Source organism: Vanessa atalanta, chromosome 2, assembly GCF_905147765.1.
Source record: "Vanessa atalanta chromosome 2, ilVanAtal1.2, whole genome shotgun sequence".
Taxonomy (NCBI): domain Eukaryota; kingdom Metazoa; phylum Arthropoda; class Insecta; order Lepidoptera; family Nymphalidae; genus Vanessa; species Vanessa atalanta.
Window position 1 is genome coordinate 12,721,101 of NC_061872.1, and position 17,175 is coordinate 12,738,275.

Here is a 17,175-nt window from a genome sequence, read left to right on the forward strand (position 1 = left end):
TTTATAGTGTGGTATTGTAATTTTTATTAAAAGAATAACAAATGGCTCCCCTTGATAGAGGCGAAGATTTAACTTTAAACATATCAACATCAAAACATACGTTTTTAACTCGCCTTTATGCTTTTATATCAGTATCAGTAACTAACTATTTGCTCCTAGAACATTTACATTAGCTAATTTTTTTATTTTTTTTTTAGCATTAGCAGCCTGTAAATTTCCCACTGCTGGGCTAAAGGCCTCCTCTCCCTTGAGGTGAAGGTTTGGAGCATATTCCACCACGCTGTTCCAATGCGGGTTGGTGGAATTTCGTTGAAATTAGACACATGCAGGTTTCCTCACGATGTTTTCCTTCACCGCCGAGCACGAGATAAATTATAAACACAAAATAAGCACATGAAAATTCAGTGGGTCTTGTCTGGGTTTGAACCCGAAATCATCGGTTAAGATGCACGCGTTCTAACCACTGGGCCATCTTGACTCAATAGCTAATTAATATATTCGAAATGGATTCCTAAAATTGCATGGAATTATGTGTTGCTTGATTTTGATGCGGGATACATACCTACACTAATTTAAATGAATAAGTATAACAGCAGTGTTTCTTGGCGATTATTTGGAAGAATCGATTAAAGGTATTAGTTTCACATTTAATTTTGTGAAACGGTTCTGAAATGTAAGTTTTAAGATTCGGCTTGGATAAATTAGATATTAATTTTAATAATGGTTTTAAGATGATGTTCATAATCTAGAATGTTGAGTCATCTTTTACTTCATGTTTATCATATAATCTATAGAATCGTTACAAAGATAATTATATCATTAAAAATTTTAAACTTTTGAAATATACATACTTTAGAACACCATATTTATCCAAGATAATTAAAATAAATAATTACATTATCTTTAAGTATCTGCGCGTAACAATATGATCTTTATTTATTATCTAGGTAGGGAGGCTGGCACCGTGTCACCGGTCACCACGGCCTAGAGACGTTGGCGCTGTGAGAATTATTAACCATTCCTACTGCGCCACTAACCTTGGGATCTAAGATGTTATGTCCCTTGTGCCTGTTACAATTACTCACCCTCACCTTACTCACCCTTTAAATCGAAACAAATCGATAAATACTGCTTGGCGGCAGGCTATCTGATGAGTGGTACCTACTCAGGCGAGCTTGCACAAAACCCTACCACCAAGCTTAGAATAGTATAGAAATTTAGTATTCTATATTATAGAAAAGGTTTGTTAAATTCTATCGAAGTCCCAATCTTACCCTTATAAGTAAGAATTAAATGTCTTGTAATTTTCTCAACTTGAAAATCTAATTCCACTTAAAGTTAAAACGAGTAAACTTAAATTACATCGACATAACGTTACAAAACCCGAGCTCGTGTGACGCATATTATTTGAATATGCGGAAATTTTCGCTGTATATTCAAATGAACTTTAAATCCATTTATATTTACTGTTTTGAGATACTTTTTGTAACTTAGTTCGGTTTTGCTGATTTCATTACTTCTTGTATGTTAACTAGCTACCTGTTCAGGTACCCCTTTTACCGTGCGACGATTAAACTGAAGGTCTACATAAAATGTTTATATCAAGAAAGCTCACAGTCGGTTTCATTTTTTCCGACATCTTCAACAATCATTGTTATATTTCAGCCAATTAACAGGAAACATTAATGCATTAGACACCAAAACCTTCCTTAAGAATCTACTATCCATGGGTAATAAAAAGAAAATCCGTTGGGTGGTTTATGAGATTATCGCATTCAGACTAACAGAGAAACTGCGTAGGAAGGACTTTTTTTATAATATGAAGTAATTACGTGTTTTGTATCTGTTATAAAAACAGTTTTAACACCAAAAAAAACTTATATATAACAAAAACAGATCTAATCGTATAATAGATAAAATATTATCCATTATATTTGGTGTTGTCTGTTGTAAAATATTTTAAATAGACCAAATCGCTTGCACATATTTTTTTTAACAATTAAATAGGAAGTTGGACGGTAAGGGGTTACATTAGCATTAGCATTTTGGAGATCATAAAACAATATTAACCCACACACCCTCTATCTTTAATACAGAACACAGGGATACAATGTAATAATATATATTTTTCGTAATACATGAGTACCTTCCAATGGAGGGTAATGCTTTAAGGTAATCACGAGGTCTCCTACATTATAGGTCTGATTGACTTGAAATGCAGCAAAGTTATTCTTTTCGCTGCATAAACGCTTACTAAGTAAGGATTTTTGGAAATTTCAACTTTTAGAGGTGAGAGACCTCCTGGGGGCGTGTATATAAAGCTGACGCGTACCAATTCGCTATGGGCAACTAGTCCTGACCAACTATCAACGTACAATCAAGACTACTGAAGTTGTAACATGAGACGTAGGTTTATTTTATAAAACAAAAAACATCCGCTAACAACTCTGGCTGAATTCTACCCGCACAAAGTCGGGACGGACAGCTGAAAACTTATATTGGTTTCTTGACGGGCTGTTCCCCGAAGTTCTCCAAATTGACTGGATGAAAACAGTTAGGTTGGGTATTACAGAGTTCTATGACACCTGGATTGTGTTATAGGTGATCTGACGATTAAATTGCTTATGCAGTTGTCAATTTCAGAACTAATTTAGACAATTCGTAGTTTATCATATACAAATAAATATATATACATATACATATTTATTTTAAGCTGCGTAGTTTGAAGGAAATAAATCTGATATCCATAAGTTTCGAAATACCGTTATTATGGATACACAGACCAAAACTTTGTTTTTTAATAATCTCCTTCACTTTACATGCCTTGCACATAACAAAACCACTAGATGTACTAGGATGGATACCTTAAAACATAGATATTTACTCTAATTAAAATACTATTCTAGTCGTTTCTTTCGTGACCAAAGTTGACAGACGTGGATTTAAATTCATTGCTTATAAAAGTATTATTTAGAGAATGAGGTCACAATCGACACTTCACCTGACCGAAACAGCTGGTGCTGAAACGGAACCTTGAACTCAAGTTATTATTGTCGACCTAAATTTCTTTGTCTGGTTAAATAAATAAAAGTAGCATATTATTTTCATATCATATATATCAGTATCGTTTGTAGTCAAATTGGTCTGAATTTAGAATTTGATGAACCAAATTACAAAAAAAATACGGCAAGTTTTTAATTCCACGGTTTCGTCCGCTTGTAATTCATATGTGACAAACTTTTTTAGAAATCTTCATTCCCAACATTACCTTTTAAAATAGAAAAAAATATCCTCTCTGCTCTGTATCCGTCCTTGGGTTGGGGTTCAAGCTTGCTTTGTACCAAATATCATCAAAATTGATACAGTGAGGCCACGAAAACGAACAGTTATATATTAGTTTATAGATAAGACATTTGATTATTGTATCTTCACAGACGCATCCGTGCTGTTGTTACCTTACTTATAATGTTATTTGTGTTATATTAACGTACTTACTTGTTTTTTTTAAATTGCCATGTCATCTATGGATTCGAAGGATTTTAGATTCCTCGGCTGGTCTGTATGGTATTCGACCAGATTGTCAATAATCGGGTCATCTCTTTTATGGATTGCCATTTTAGATTGTTATCCAAAAACTCGTGTATGTGAGTGCGCGCACGCGCGTGCGTATGCGTCCGCGTGTGCGTGCGTGTGTCAAAAAAATTACTATATATTTTGCTCTAGTTTGTCAACCCTTCTCTCAATTAGAATTATTTTTAAAATCATATTGATTATAATTATCATGAACATCGTGTTCACTCACTAAAGGAAGCCTCACACGTGAGCGGGGCCAAGATAATTCAACTTACTCAATTCGCCAAAGACTTCGAGACGGCGTTATAAGGACCTTCCACGACCACAATAGATTCCTTTATTCCACTCCCCGAAGCCCGTAAAACGCATCAGGTCAGCTAAGACATGTCGTAGTGTTCACTGGTTTTCTATGGATAGTCTGGCTCTCTGCCATATCACCATATACTTTTTCCTGCATGCAGTAAAAGATTATAAAGCGATAAAAAATCTGTGTTGTGTCATAGACTGATGTTAAGGTGCCTTTTAAAACGGAGAAACTATGAGGCATACATATTGTTTGGCATTCCAAATATATAAAATATTTCCAAATAATTATTCTTCATCCATACTTACGTACACCACCTGAGCAGGGATGCCCAGGCTGCCCTCCGAATTCTTGGGGGCAACGCACCGGCGGCGGTAGTCACTTTCCATCAGGTGAGCCTCCTGCGCGTTTGTTTATACATTATATATATATAAGTTACGTTATTTCAAATGAAATATAACTTTTAGTCCTCTGAGCGGCAAACGAGATTTTCCATTAGAATAAAGGTCAGTTCTGACGGGTCTGCATACATAGGTATAATAGACCATAAATTGTCTGCTAAACAAAGCCTTTACCTTTAATCAGAATTTCTACTGACTAAGATATCTTATTTTTTCTTTTTCTTAAGAAGATATAACCTCTTAAAATTAATTAAAAGCCATTTGATAAGAATTCCTATTTTACTAAATCTCAAATCTCACAAATCACATGCTGCTAAAAAGCCAATATTATAATATTTTGATATAGATTTAAGCCAAACTGTATTGTTTCCCCTTTGTCTATTGAATTCCTCGTGCCTTTATTGGAATTCCCAACCTCCTCAATAATTCAAACACGCTTAGTGCATAGGACGTAATTACTGCGATCAATAAAAATTTGTCGGAGTTCCCATCGGACTAGTAACCAAAACAGAGTTTATTAATGCTATAACATTTCAAAGTATATTTCTAAATAATTATTTTACGTAGTCATGTTGGATTTACATACGAATCGTAATTACCCAATTAGATTTTTGATAAGAGCCCAATTAGATGACTGATAAGCATTGCTTATCATTATCATTACATAGTATAAAACAAAGTCAATTGCCGCTGTCTGTCCCTATGTATGCTTTTTACATATTTTAAATATAATATACAAATTTTAAATATTTTTTTGACTTAGGTTTGACAGTAAGATTTCTGAAGGAAACTATACTTATAAGATTAATTGAAAGAACATAGAAATATTGTTGTATTAGTAATATCATCATCATTACATAAAACAAAATCGCTTAAGTCTGGGACAGACTGATGATATTACTTATTTTATGTAATTATGTACGCTTAGATCTTTAATATTACACAATAGATTTTGATGCACTTTTTTTAATAGATAGATTGGTTCAAGAGGAAGGTTTATATATGTATATTTAGTATCAGCATTACATCTATGCGAAGCCGGGACGGGTAGCTAGTATAATATAAGTGACAATGGCAAATCGTTACCAATAATTTAGAAGAAATCTACGAGTAAGTCGATACAGTCAATAATTTGTTTTATTTTATTACAGCGATGCAGAAACAGACATTGAAACTGCAAGGAGGATAAACCACTCTTCATAGCCCCATCAATTAGGGGATCTTATGTGTCTGAAATTCCTTCCTTCAAACCGGAACACACCAGGATTGTAATTGTAGTACCGTATAGATTTTATTACAATTTAAGTTAAGATTATTGCTTAAGGCTTTTTATTATCGGTTATAATAGAGCAATCATCATTATTCGACATTGGAATACCATTCGTTTCGACAAAATATTAGATATGTAGATTCTTGGATCGTTATTTATTGTGTAAAGCCGTATCGTAGCGACTAGTGACTTGTGACTCCCTTGGCTTCTCAAGTGTCACAATAAGAGAAATATTATCCATATAATATAAGAAATGTTAGAAAAGATCTTAACAATTTAGTCTTTTTCATTTAAGCAGTGTTCTCAGAGCATACTCTCGGGATTTATCTATTTTATATACCTACCTAAATACCTAACTATATACCTAACCTTCACATAAACTATTACTTACACGGATAGATTGCTCTCTATTGGTCTCAACGAAAATCCCAAAATAAATACTTAATTAGTACAAAAATACATACAGAAATATTATTAAATTGTTCTTAGTTAAAAAGTCTTTTTTTGTGATATTTAAATTAAATTAGTACATAAGAATATGTGCTGTATTAAAATGAACTGAGGGATTGTTACAATTTGCCGTAGTATGTGAAAGCTATCCCGTGAAGAGACGAAGAGCGTACCGCTGGTTTATTAGTGGATATTCCGGTGTACAAGGGCGCACTAAACGTCCTGGGCACCGGCAGGAGTCACTTCATGAGAGGGAAACGCGAAGGTAAGGCGTTTTTCCAGAGATAAAGAGAAAAAAGCAAAAGGTATGTAATTGGTACTTTTCTTTATCTACTTATTAAAATGAAAACGTATGAATTTAAAGATTATAGTGTTTATTTATCTTATTAAAATATATAATAGCTCAGTTCAGAAGCCGACGAACTCGAAGTCATTGTACTAATATTAAAATAAAAATGTATTTAGAATTAGATTAGTGCTGCATATCGTTCGGGCTTAGAAGCGGATGCAAAACACGTTTTTACACCATTCATTATAATTAATAATGCTGTAAGTAACTTGTATTTTTTTCGTCGAAGAATTTTTTCATTTCAAATATATTGTAATACAGGTCTGGCCGTTTTAGTTCGGATTACTCTATAATTAAGAAGGCAAGGTTCTTTAATAATTTCCTGAATTCTCTCAAAAAACATCATTATGTATCCACAATATATTTTTTTAACTTCTGTGACGTTTAGATTCCGTCGAGCATGCGTTGATTATCGGAGTTGGGACCGCGGCATATTCGACTGGCTTTTTGAATAATATTCGTATTCAGCCAAATAAAAGTATACTCTGCAAAATTTTGTACATTAAGGAGGAGCACGAACTGTTTTCTAAAGCTGTTAAAGAGCCTTGCATAGACAAAATTTAGTCCGTGCGGTGCACAGGCTTGCTCTGAAGTACGATTATGAAAAATAAACCTGATATAAATGTATGACATATAACATGACCAGATAAAGTTAAGTGTTTTTGTTGGTGAATCGTATGAATTGATTTCTAGAAAAACGCTGTTTTTCTGGAAAGAAACTGCTGAGTTTCTCGATCTGGCAATGTGCTAGGTCGCCATGGGGCATCTAATGTATCATCGAAACATATAAAATCAACATAATAGTCTACTAGTTTTTTAAACTTTTTCTCTGACCCTCTTAAAGTCATGCTCGCTTTGGTGTAATACTCGCTACGAGTACAAATATATACCTATATGTATATACTTGTTTATGTACTAAATTTTTAGTATTGACCCAATACTATTTCAAAAGATTCAATTATTTTTAGAGGCAAAGTTAAATGAATAAATAAAACAGATTTTTTCATTAAAATATTTTTACTTTTACATTAAATAAAATATTTATTATTTACTATGGAATTTTCAATAATGGCAACATTCCCCTACCTATAAATTATATACACCATTGTATGTCCTTTGTAGTAATACTTTTCGCACAAATATCTTACTGATTATAAATTACAATTAATAATTATATAATTAATATAGTAATTATTAATTGTAATACAGTAAATACATAATATAAATTGTCATTATTATGTTGATTGGTTGATCTAGTTAGGTCAGTTAATATTGAGTGTTAGCTATGGAATTATTATTAAATTTTTTGGAGATCAAGTGAACCAGAAATGGAAATGAAAACAATTTATGATATAATATAAAAGCATCTGTTATTCAGTACCTTTTAGCGTGAAAATCGATTCTTTCAAACATTACATATAGGAACACTCAGCTTGGATCTTAATTTTTTTTCATTACATATTATTTTTATATATAGTAATAGAAATTCTTTACATGACCAAGTTTTTGTTACACAAATCAAAACTATTATTGAATATAATTAAACCACTTGTAGTGAAATATTTTTTTCCTGTCCCCTAGACCAAGGGAAAAAATAACTTTTTTTATTTCCATGGTTGTGGCACAAGATTTTACAGCATAGAAAAATTATATGACAATTATACAATCTTAAATGTTGTCTCATAGTCTAATCTTTTGTAAAAAAAATATTATTATAATTTTTCATGGAAGAAAGAAGTATTTTATACTTAATATAAATATATTTAGTTTATAAAAATATGATATAAAAAATTAGTAACAATTAAATACTTAAGTAATACAAATTATTTGAATGTGTTTGAATAAAATTTCTTATGTTATAGTATCTAATACTGCAAACCATAATTGGAAACATTTCTAGTAATATCTTCTTTCTGTCTTTTTTATAAACATTAATAAAATACACACTTGAATTTTAAATTTAATATTTCTCCAAGTTCATGACTAGAATTGAATAATAATATTTTTATTGCTAGTGATATTAATCAAAAGGTTTCGCATCAATCTCAATGATTAGATCATCATTTTGAGTCTGTGGAACGATCTCATTCTCTTTCTTAACTTCAACAGTTGCAGGCTTTTGTTCTGTGATAATAGTCAATGAATGCTTCAACTTCATATGCTTTCTGACTGAATCTCGATTATAGAACTTCAGATGACACTGCGGACATGAGTACTTCTTTTCATCGTAATGTGATCTTTCATGAGACGCAAGTTTATCAGCACTGAGATAAAATCGACCACAAAATGTACAAGGAAAGTTTTTGTCTGTATGTTTACTTTGATGTTGTTTGACATTATATGCCTTTGCACATTTATAGTCGCATAAGTCACATTTGAAGAAATTTTCTTTCTTGTTATGGACCCACCGTTTATGATTGCACAACTCGGCACTGGTGTAAAATGTAGATGCACACTTCTCACATGTATATGACTTAATTCCGCTATGTCTTTTCATATGAGTGTGATAACTCATTTTATTCATAACTTTCTTACATATCGTACATGAAACCTTTTGTTCCGTGTGACTTTTGAGATGTCTGTATACATTTCTGCGTCCCCTTACATACTTACCACAAAAATGACAGGTTATTTCAACTAAATAATTCTGGTGTGCACCTTCCTTGTGCCCTTGAAGAGAACTGTATTGGGTATATGTATTCGGACAAAGATTGCACTGAAACGGTCTCTCGCCACTATGTGTGACTAGATGTGATGACATATCTTTGATTCTCGATGTCTTGTAATTGCATTCTTTACAAACAAATACTCTTGTTTTACCTATGCCCTCTATAGATACATTGCTATCAGTAGCAACTACGCAGCTTTTAGTTTTTTTTTTCTTATGCACACGAAGGGCTTTATAACTTTTGAATGTTCTTTTACAATTTTCGCAAATTAGGCTCTCAGGCATATGTACCTTTCTCCAGTGAACTCTTAACTTGCATTTGGATCTAAATATGTCTCCACAGTCGTCGCATTCGAAGTTCTGATCTACAGATTTAATTTTGGGTACATTGTAAGTCTCTAAAATAATTGTGAGCGGCTTGTCGGCACTGTCTTCACTTAAATCGTCATAATTAAAATATTCCTCACTATTAACCTTTTCCAATTTGACTTCATTTTCTTTGCATTCCTCTTTCTTTATTATTATGTTGTTACCGCTGTTATTAAGTATCTCGTCTTTTAAATTATAGTTTTGTAATTCAATATTAGACGATTCACATTTTTCTTTAAAACTTATTGCAGTTTGTAGTTGTTCAAAACAAGATTCACATATTTTATCGGGAAGACCATCTCGGTGTTTGATTTCAATGGAAGTTATAGCGTTTATGTATTCAAATAACAAGTAATGTTTGTATTTTTCATACAATGATATGTATTTGTTTTGTTCTGATTTTAAACACACACGACAAACTGTTCTTTTGCTATTCATCTTTTCATAGTTATTGATGATCAGTGAGTAAAGTATTCATAAAAAAATAAATTTAACTGCATATAGGTACTACATTAGTTAATTGTTTTATTTACAATCGGAAACCTTAATTATAATTTCTAAAATCTATCAATGTTATGACGTTAATGGATATGAACTATATTTTGACGTTGAAAGCTAACTTTTTTTTGTAAGAGTCAAAGCAAAGGTGTGGCTGTTTACAGCACATTCTCTTCCTTCGTAACGTTACAAATATTAACAGTAACAGGTAAGAAGAAGTATCTAATATGGATTTTCACCCGAAAAAAAATATCTAGTGTCCTTAACGAAAAATATCAAACTCGGCTTTCATAAATTTCTATAATGGCGCTACTGTAGCTAGAGGGTATTAATTAATTAGAAAATATTAATTTATTATTAATTAGATTAAAAGTATAATTTGAATCACCTTTTGACGATAGATATCTAATATTCTTATCCATTTTATCCCTATCTTAATCAATTTTTTATTTAATTTACAACATCCAAAGGCTCACAGTTGCCCGTGCCTTTTTTACATTATACTTTTATATCCAGTGGTCCCTGCTCCGTGCTCGATCAGAGAGAGTACAGCCTCGGCGACTCTGAGGCTGTGCTCTAGACCCTTTCTGAAACATCCGCCGCTCGGCCGATTAATATGCCGATAGCGTCGTCACCATCGTCCGTGTAATAGACACAGGTGTTAGTGTGGCTAGTGATTGCCACAACTCACATTCTTCGACTGGACTATGATAACGTCGCCGTAGGTCTGTCTCTGAGATTCCTGGATAGTCATGATGCTTAACCCACCTTTTCCGTATCTCTGGTCCATCAGGAGTTTCTTTTCTTGCTGCGTACCTATGGGCTAGATATAGGGTGTTGGTTTGGTCGGATGGTATGTTGGCGTCAGTGAATCTCTCCATTTTGAAGGAGTATACGATGGGGCTTGCAAAGTAGATGCTACGGTAGACCTCTGATTAACTATTTAGTTTAGTTTTGCATACAGATTAACTATTTTAAAAGTCATAGATAGTTGTCATAGGCAATAAAACAAAGATTTTAAAAATAAATATGTATTTATCATATTTTTACCATATAGTTCACTTACAATATATATCACTTTTACTTTATAATGCTTAGGTACACATTATTTAGGTTCTGAATATTTTTACAAACGATAAGATACTTAAGAATAATAATAATTGTTTCCCAATATCCTAGTGCTGGAATATTAAAATCATTACCTAGAAAATAAAACAGATTCTAATAAGACTAGTTTAATCATATAAGATTTTTAAAATGTAGACTAAGCCTTATTTCTAGATATGCCATTTAAAAACCAATATGTAAAGAGTATTTATATATAAATAAAAAGTGAGGTGAAGATAAAAACATTTTTTTTTAATTATAATGTTGTATATGACTTAAACTTTACAATTTAAAATCATTTGTTTAAAAATATATTAGATATAATTTAATTATTTACTGTAAAATGCAGTCAAATATCTCTGTAAAGAGGTAACATCAGTTAAAAGCATATTCATACTAATATTTGTCTTAAAAGAAAAAACTTTAATTTTGTGTAGGTACAGGCATTACAGTTAAATTGACATTTTTATGTACTGATAGCAAAACATATAGCTAATACTATATCTTGAAATAACTGTTACTGTTGTATCTCTTAATTGTATTTATAAAAGTTGCAAAACAATTATTTTATAATTAATTGTTGACAATTATTGTTTCAACATTGAATTTGGAATAAGATTTGATTTATCAATGTATGTATTTTGCTATTGAGACTGAAGAATAACACTGACATATTATTTATTATGTGCATAGCATAACTGTTAATTTGCTTTCTATAGCTATACAAAGTGGTGCACACTATACTAAATTAAGAAGCTAGCATTACATTTTCTGTAAGGAACATTAATTAAAAAAATACTGCTCTATATAAAAAATAATCTTGGTCCCAGATATAATAAACAAACATTGTACTTAAGCTATGGCCGTTCATACAATATATACAATAAATAACTAAAACCTTTTTTTTATGGAAATCACGTGTTATCTCTAAAATGTATCTATCTCATGTAAGAAAAAATATTTACAAATATATACCTTAATGTCAGTGTTAGCAATCTCAAACATGGCTTAGAATCATAGGGGGCTATTTAAAGTGTTTTTTTTTTATACTGTTAAACTTAATAAATTTTCTTGATCGAGTGCGTTCTGGTGTGAAAAGTAGTATTTATGTATCCGGTATGCAATGTCTATGAAACGTACTATATTTATTACAATGCAATTGTACAATTGCGAGTTGATATTGTTGATATCCAGTGACTGTAATTGTACGATAATTAATATCGTACGGTCGCTGTCATTGTCACTGATGAAATATCAAATATCAATTATTATGTCAACGTCTTTTTTGTGTCAAAATTGTCACAGATAATAAATATATACATAAGCTATTACAATCTTATTATGCATTATGCGATTTTATTTAAATATATATATATTTTTTTTCAAGAAATAGACACTTATTTTTGTAAAGACGTTCTTTGTGTAAAAAAAATTGAAAATTTGCATTTTTATACAGAATAGCGAGTAATTTAAAAGTTACATTTGTAAGATCTAATTAATGTATAGTACATAAACATTTGGAAATGTTTGGGTTTTCATTATTATAATGGACGTTATTGAAGATACATGAATATATTTGGCCACTAATCTAACAATTTGGCTCCTACTCTTGTGACGCGGTTAATATGTACCATCGGTTAGGTTTAATGGAACTCGTCGAGAAAGATCAGGACTTAAATATAACCCATTTTTATCTCGTGAAATTGTTCCTAGAGGAAAGTCAAAAGTCAAAAGGCTTGTCCAAATTAAAGTTCCCCCATAGACGAAGGCACGCTTTCGTGTATTGGTTTTACTTGGTTTTCTCAAATTACATTTACAGACTACATAAACTTATGCTAAATTTACAGTTCTCTATGATTTGGCTATAGTTCGCAACACCCAGTTTGTAATCGACTATTGATTAATCTATCAGTCTGGAGGCTCCTGATGGGAGCAGTGGGGGACAGGGGAGGGGGAGGATTTGTAAGCTCTTGGGAAAAGAGAGGAATAGGACGGTGGAGGTTCATACTCCGGGGGCGAAGGAGGTATCGATGTATCGAAGAGTTGTTGCGAAGCAGCGGTAACTGTGACGGTAGGGGAGAGATCAATACAAGACGCAGGTATTGTCGGCGTGTCTGAGGGCTTGGATCGTTTACAGCAGCATTCTGAAAGAGAAAAAATATCAATAAGTATTTTGCTAAATATGAACCGCGATTTTTGAAAAATTCATCAACAGAACCACAGGTTACATTGGATTTTATTTATTAAAAAAATGTCGGAGAAGATACTGGTAACAATGGGTTATTAGGAAGCGTATATAAAAATATATAAAGCCATCACAATTTCTAATTGGTATTGTAATCGTCAATTGCAACTAACAGTGTTCGCCATCAAAATTGCTACCAACTATCGCATTTATGCTTCATAATTAGTTCATGTAACAGTTGAAACAATAGGAATTAGCAAACCGTATGTATAGTAAAGTAAGCATCAGCCGTTTCTTTATTCACGGAAACGTTGCTATCTATGACATCAAAGTTACGTCCTGACATTACAATGGCTTACTCACAATGCAAGCAATACGAAATGTTACTGTTTGAGGATAGGATGATTTATAACCGAATGGCTGAGACGGACTTTCTTGTGTACTAAATTAAATCAGAGAAAACTCACCCCAAGCCAGACAGAACATGAGTATGGTTGCGCAGACCAGCATTCCCACCACGAGGTAGCTCCAAGGACCATATGGCTTCAACGCAGCTGCGAACTCCATGAACGCGTTTTGTTTCTGTTCGCCTTCGGTTATCTTCACTGGAAGTTTAAAATGTTTAACTTTACACACACGTTATATGTTCGGAAATTGTATTTATGCATTTTTAGAGTTTGTTTGTTGAGTGATTTCATTTAACCTGTAAGTAATAACTTACTTATGACCGAAGGTTTAGTCACGCCATCTGGCTGGTCCAGTCCCAGCAACTCCTGGTTCCTCGCCGCAAATCTCCTCAGCATTTCCAAGAGTGGAGAATCGCGTCGATGGGAACAGGCGCTGGAATCTTCGTCTTCGCCTCCTGGGCAATGGCGGACGCCATCGCAGACCAGGTAGGAGGATATACACAAGCCGGTCACGCCGCATATAAATTGAGATTCATTGTTGCAAACTGAACCTGATAAAGAATTAATGAAATGAGAAATTATTTACACAATGTGAAGAGTGTACAAATAAGCGATGAAGAATTTAATCAAGTTAAAAATAATATTTCACATTTCGACTCAGATTTCAGTTTGGTGATAAATTTACAGGGTGATTGAGATTCCACTAAAAAAAATGTATATTTTCATTTAATAAATCTATATTTTTTGTAACACACCAATTTTTTACTCAAAATTATTAAAAATAATTATAGATCTAAAGGAATTTTTAATATAATAAACTTTAGGAATATAATCCAATCTTAACAAAATATATAATTTGTATTTTTATTGCTGATGAAATTATTCAATAAATATTGAGCAACATAATAACTCAATTATAAAATAAGTTGAAGCACAATATGGTGGACAGCACAAGGTATGCCATATAGGAAATTATATTTAAATAAACTCAATATAAATATAAAGTTGTTTTATGGTGTTCTCTTTGTCGTCTCACGCACAAAAAGGCATTTTGTAACCACGAGCGTGACGATACTAATGTAAGCCGATGATTTGACGTGGAGGGGCGCGTCTTTGTGAGTGAATAGATATATAAAGGACTATTACAGCAAATGTTTTTAATAACAATCAGGAATGACTGTGCTGTGTTAGTCACAGCTATTGTTTAACAAGGATACGGTTTATCCTTTTCCAAACAATAACGTGCATCGCTTCATTCCAACCTGAACCAAACAACTAACTACTTTCCTATAAGCTATGTTAATATTATTAGTCTTACCACTATTAACGGCCGTGACCACTAGTCGTAGTTTCTCAGTGTGATGGTAAGGTGTGGAGGGTGGGTTCCAAGCTATGCGGATCTTTGGTGGTAGCAGCTTGGTACCAGCCTTCGCTGCCACCGCCGCTGCGTTCCCTCCACACAACGATAGCCGCCATATCGGTGTCTTCGATTCGCCAATGTACTGTAAATTAAAATTACGCTTCTTAGAGATACAACTTTCAAAAAGGAAGCTGTTTATGAAGAAACATACTGCCTTATTTCTAAAATGCTATGTAAACCGTCCATTTTGTTTGAAAATTCTGACTCCTGGACCATTAGAGTATTGTGTAGCCAAAGGATGGAGGGTGACGATTATAAATTTCATATAACATAATATGTTATATGAAATGTTTGCTATGCATCGAGACATTAGCGAAATCATATTAATAAAAAATCAAACGAATGTTCTGGATATTTATAATAAGACAAAAATAATTAAAAGTTTATAAGTTTGAGTTGAAAACATAAAAACTAGTTTAAAAGGTTCGTTTGCAAAGACAAGTAACAAACAATCATGAGATCTTGAAGGTGATATTTTAATGGGCTTAAATAATCAATTTACATAATTTGCCGTGGTAATAAAAACTTATTTATGAGCTGCACTGACGTCATAACATTACCACACGGCTTAAGGTAATAGTCGAATTAGGGAGTTCTAAACACATTTATCATAGTATGAATACTAGTTAAAAATTAAAATATACCTGTTGAGTTTTGCGAGCACTATTGTATAGACATTGTACAGGATTAAATTAAATTTTAAGCTAACCCCGGAATGTAGATTCTAACGAGAAGAACTAGTAACTTAGTAGTTACTCTTTAGCTATAATCAGTTACAAATTTTATTAAATACAATTTAATTATGCCTTATCCTGCTTGGAAATCAACGAATACTAACTCAAAACTTAAGACACTATACTAAAATTTGACCATCTTTATAGAGATTACACCCAAAAAGTCATATGATATTAAAATTCTCCCTCACAGTTTTATTTGCTCCAAAATTAAAAAGGCAATAGAGATATATAACCGAACCAGTTTCGAAGCCGATATAGACGAGATTTATAATTATACAGTTTTTCTTACGCGTTCCGTAATGTTGATTTCGTTATTGCCTCGAAGGATCTAGACGCCTCGAGTACAGTCGTGTTAACACCAATTAACCCCGGTGTTCATGAAACTCAATTAGTCACGAAACAGTTGCCTGCATCAATGTATCAATTCATCGCTACGTTGATAGATATTATTTGAGTTTGAGAGGTAAATTTTCCATGCCGACGTTTGGGTTTATGATCGAAGAAAATTAGTTTTTTATATTTTGTTCTAAACTGTTTTAAAACTGTAAGCTATCTGGTTGTTCTGCTACCAACTACTGGACCAGTTTTATTTTTGAGTTTAAAATGTAAAGATTGAATGTACCCAATGGACAGTAAAGTATCAAATTTGAATATCTACAAACTTTGGATATTAACCGGAGTTGCTCCCACACAACATCTAATCATAACTGGACAGGGACTGGTCCATGATATTGATGCCGTAATTGCCAATATCATTTTATGTCCGTATTTTATAATCTTTAAAATGGCATTCTAAAAAAATCGTACATGTGCGTATCGTTCGGTATTGGAGCAGCGAATAATTTTCCCATACCTGGTAAAATTCCTTTTGACGTTCTTTTGAGACTTACTCCAAAAAGTACTGAATCTCATAGGACATACTCATCTATATCTAGCATAATGGCATATGACGCAAGCAAGTTTCCATGCTCTCTCTTTCTGTCTGATTAATTAATTAATCAACAAATCAGAAGGGGTAAAAACTATCAAATTATATTCTATCTCTGTCTAAAATCTGTCACATAATTAATCACGCAATAAAATATGAATAAACGTAACTCGTTCCAGTCGTTTTTATTGATTACGCAATACTTATTAACACTCAAATATTTATTCTGAGCAGTATGTGTGCATTTTTACCAATAGAACCTGGTTCACGTTCCGATATTTTGATCATCGAAGTAGCAAGACGAGATTTTAGTTCATTTAGAGATGTTTTAACAAATAGCTTAATATAATAGTTGTATTGAGTATCAGCGAAAAAAGAATTAACACTTGCCTTACCGATGTCGCAAATCTGAGGTCACTTATTAGCGAAACCAATGACGTAATAATGGTTGCCATGAGATATAAAAAGTAAAGCGTATGCAATACCGAACATGTCATGGATGTTAAATC

The 17,175-nt window shown here is 32.6% G+C and overlaps 2 protein-coding genes across 2 annotated transcripts in view; both read right to left on the bottom strand.

The window, feature by feature from the left end:
- Nucleotides 1-8,187: 8,187 nt before the first annotated feature.
- On the bottom strand, nucleotides 8,188-9,943 carry LOC125070735 (zinc finger protein 678-like). The gene has a single exon (XM_047680683.1). The coding sequence runs from the start codon at nucleotides 9,820-9,822 to the stop codon at nucleotides 8,368-8,370; it is 1,455 nt and encodes a 484-aa protein (XP_047536639.1). The 5' UTR covers nucleotides 9,823-9,943; the 3' UTR covers nucleotides 8,188-8,367.
- A 954-nt stretch (nucleotides 9,944-10,897) lies between these two features.
- LOC125070744 overlaps nucleotides 10,898-17,175 on the bottom strand; it is a 49,048-nt gene continuing 42,770 nt past the window's right edge. Inside the window, exons 4-7 of the mRNA XM_047680695.1 lie at nucleotides 14,900-15,083; nucleotides 13,896-14,132; nucleotides 13,642-13,779; nucleotides 10,898-13,133 (exon numbers count right to left, since the gene is read on the bottom strand). Of these exons, the coding sequence (XP_047536651.1) occupies nucleotides 12,898-13,133; nucleotides 13,642-13,779; nucleotides 13,896-14,132; nucleotides 14,900-15,083 (795 nt within the window). The 3' untranslated portion in view covers nucleotides 10,898-12,897. The remainder of the gene's footprint in view (nucleotides 13,134-13,641; nucleotides 13,780-13,895; nucleotides 14,133-14,899; nucleotides 15,084-17,175) is intronic.

Bases quoted from the DNA above. Each gene is read 5' to 3' on its own strand.
- LOC125070735 (XM_047680683.1), bottom strand. From the start codon at position 9,822: ATGAATAGCAAAAGAACAGTTTGTCGTGTGTGTTTAAAATCAGAACAA.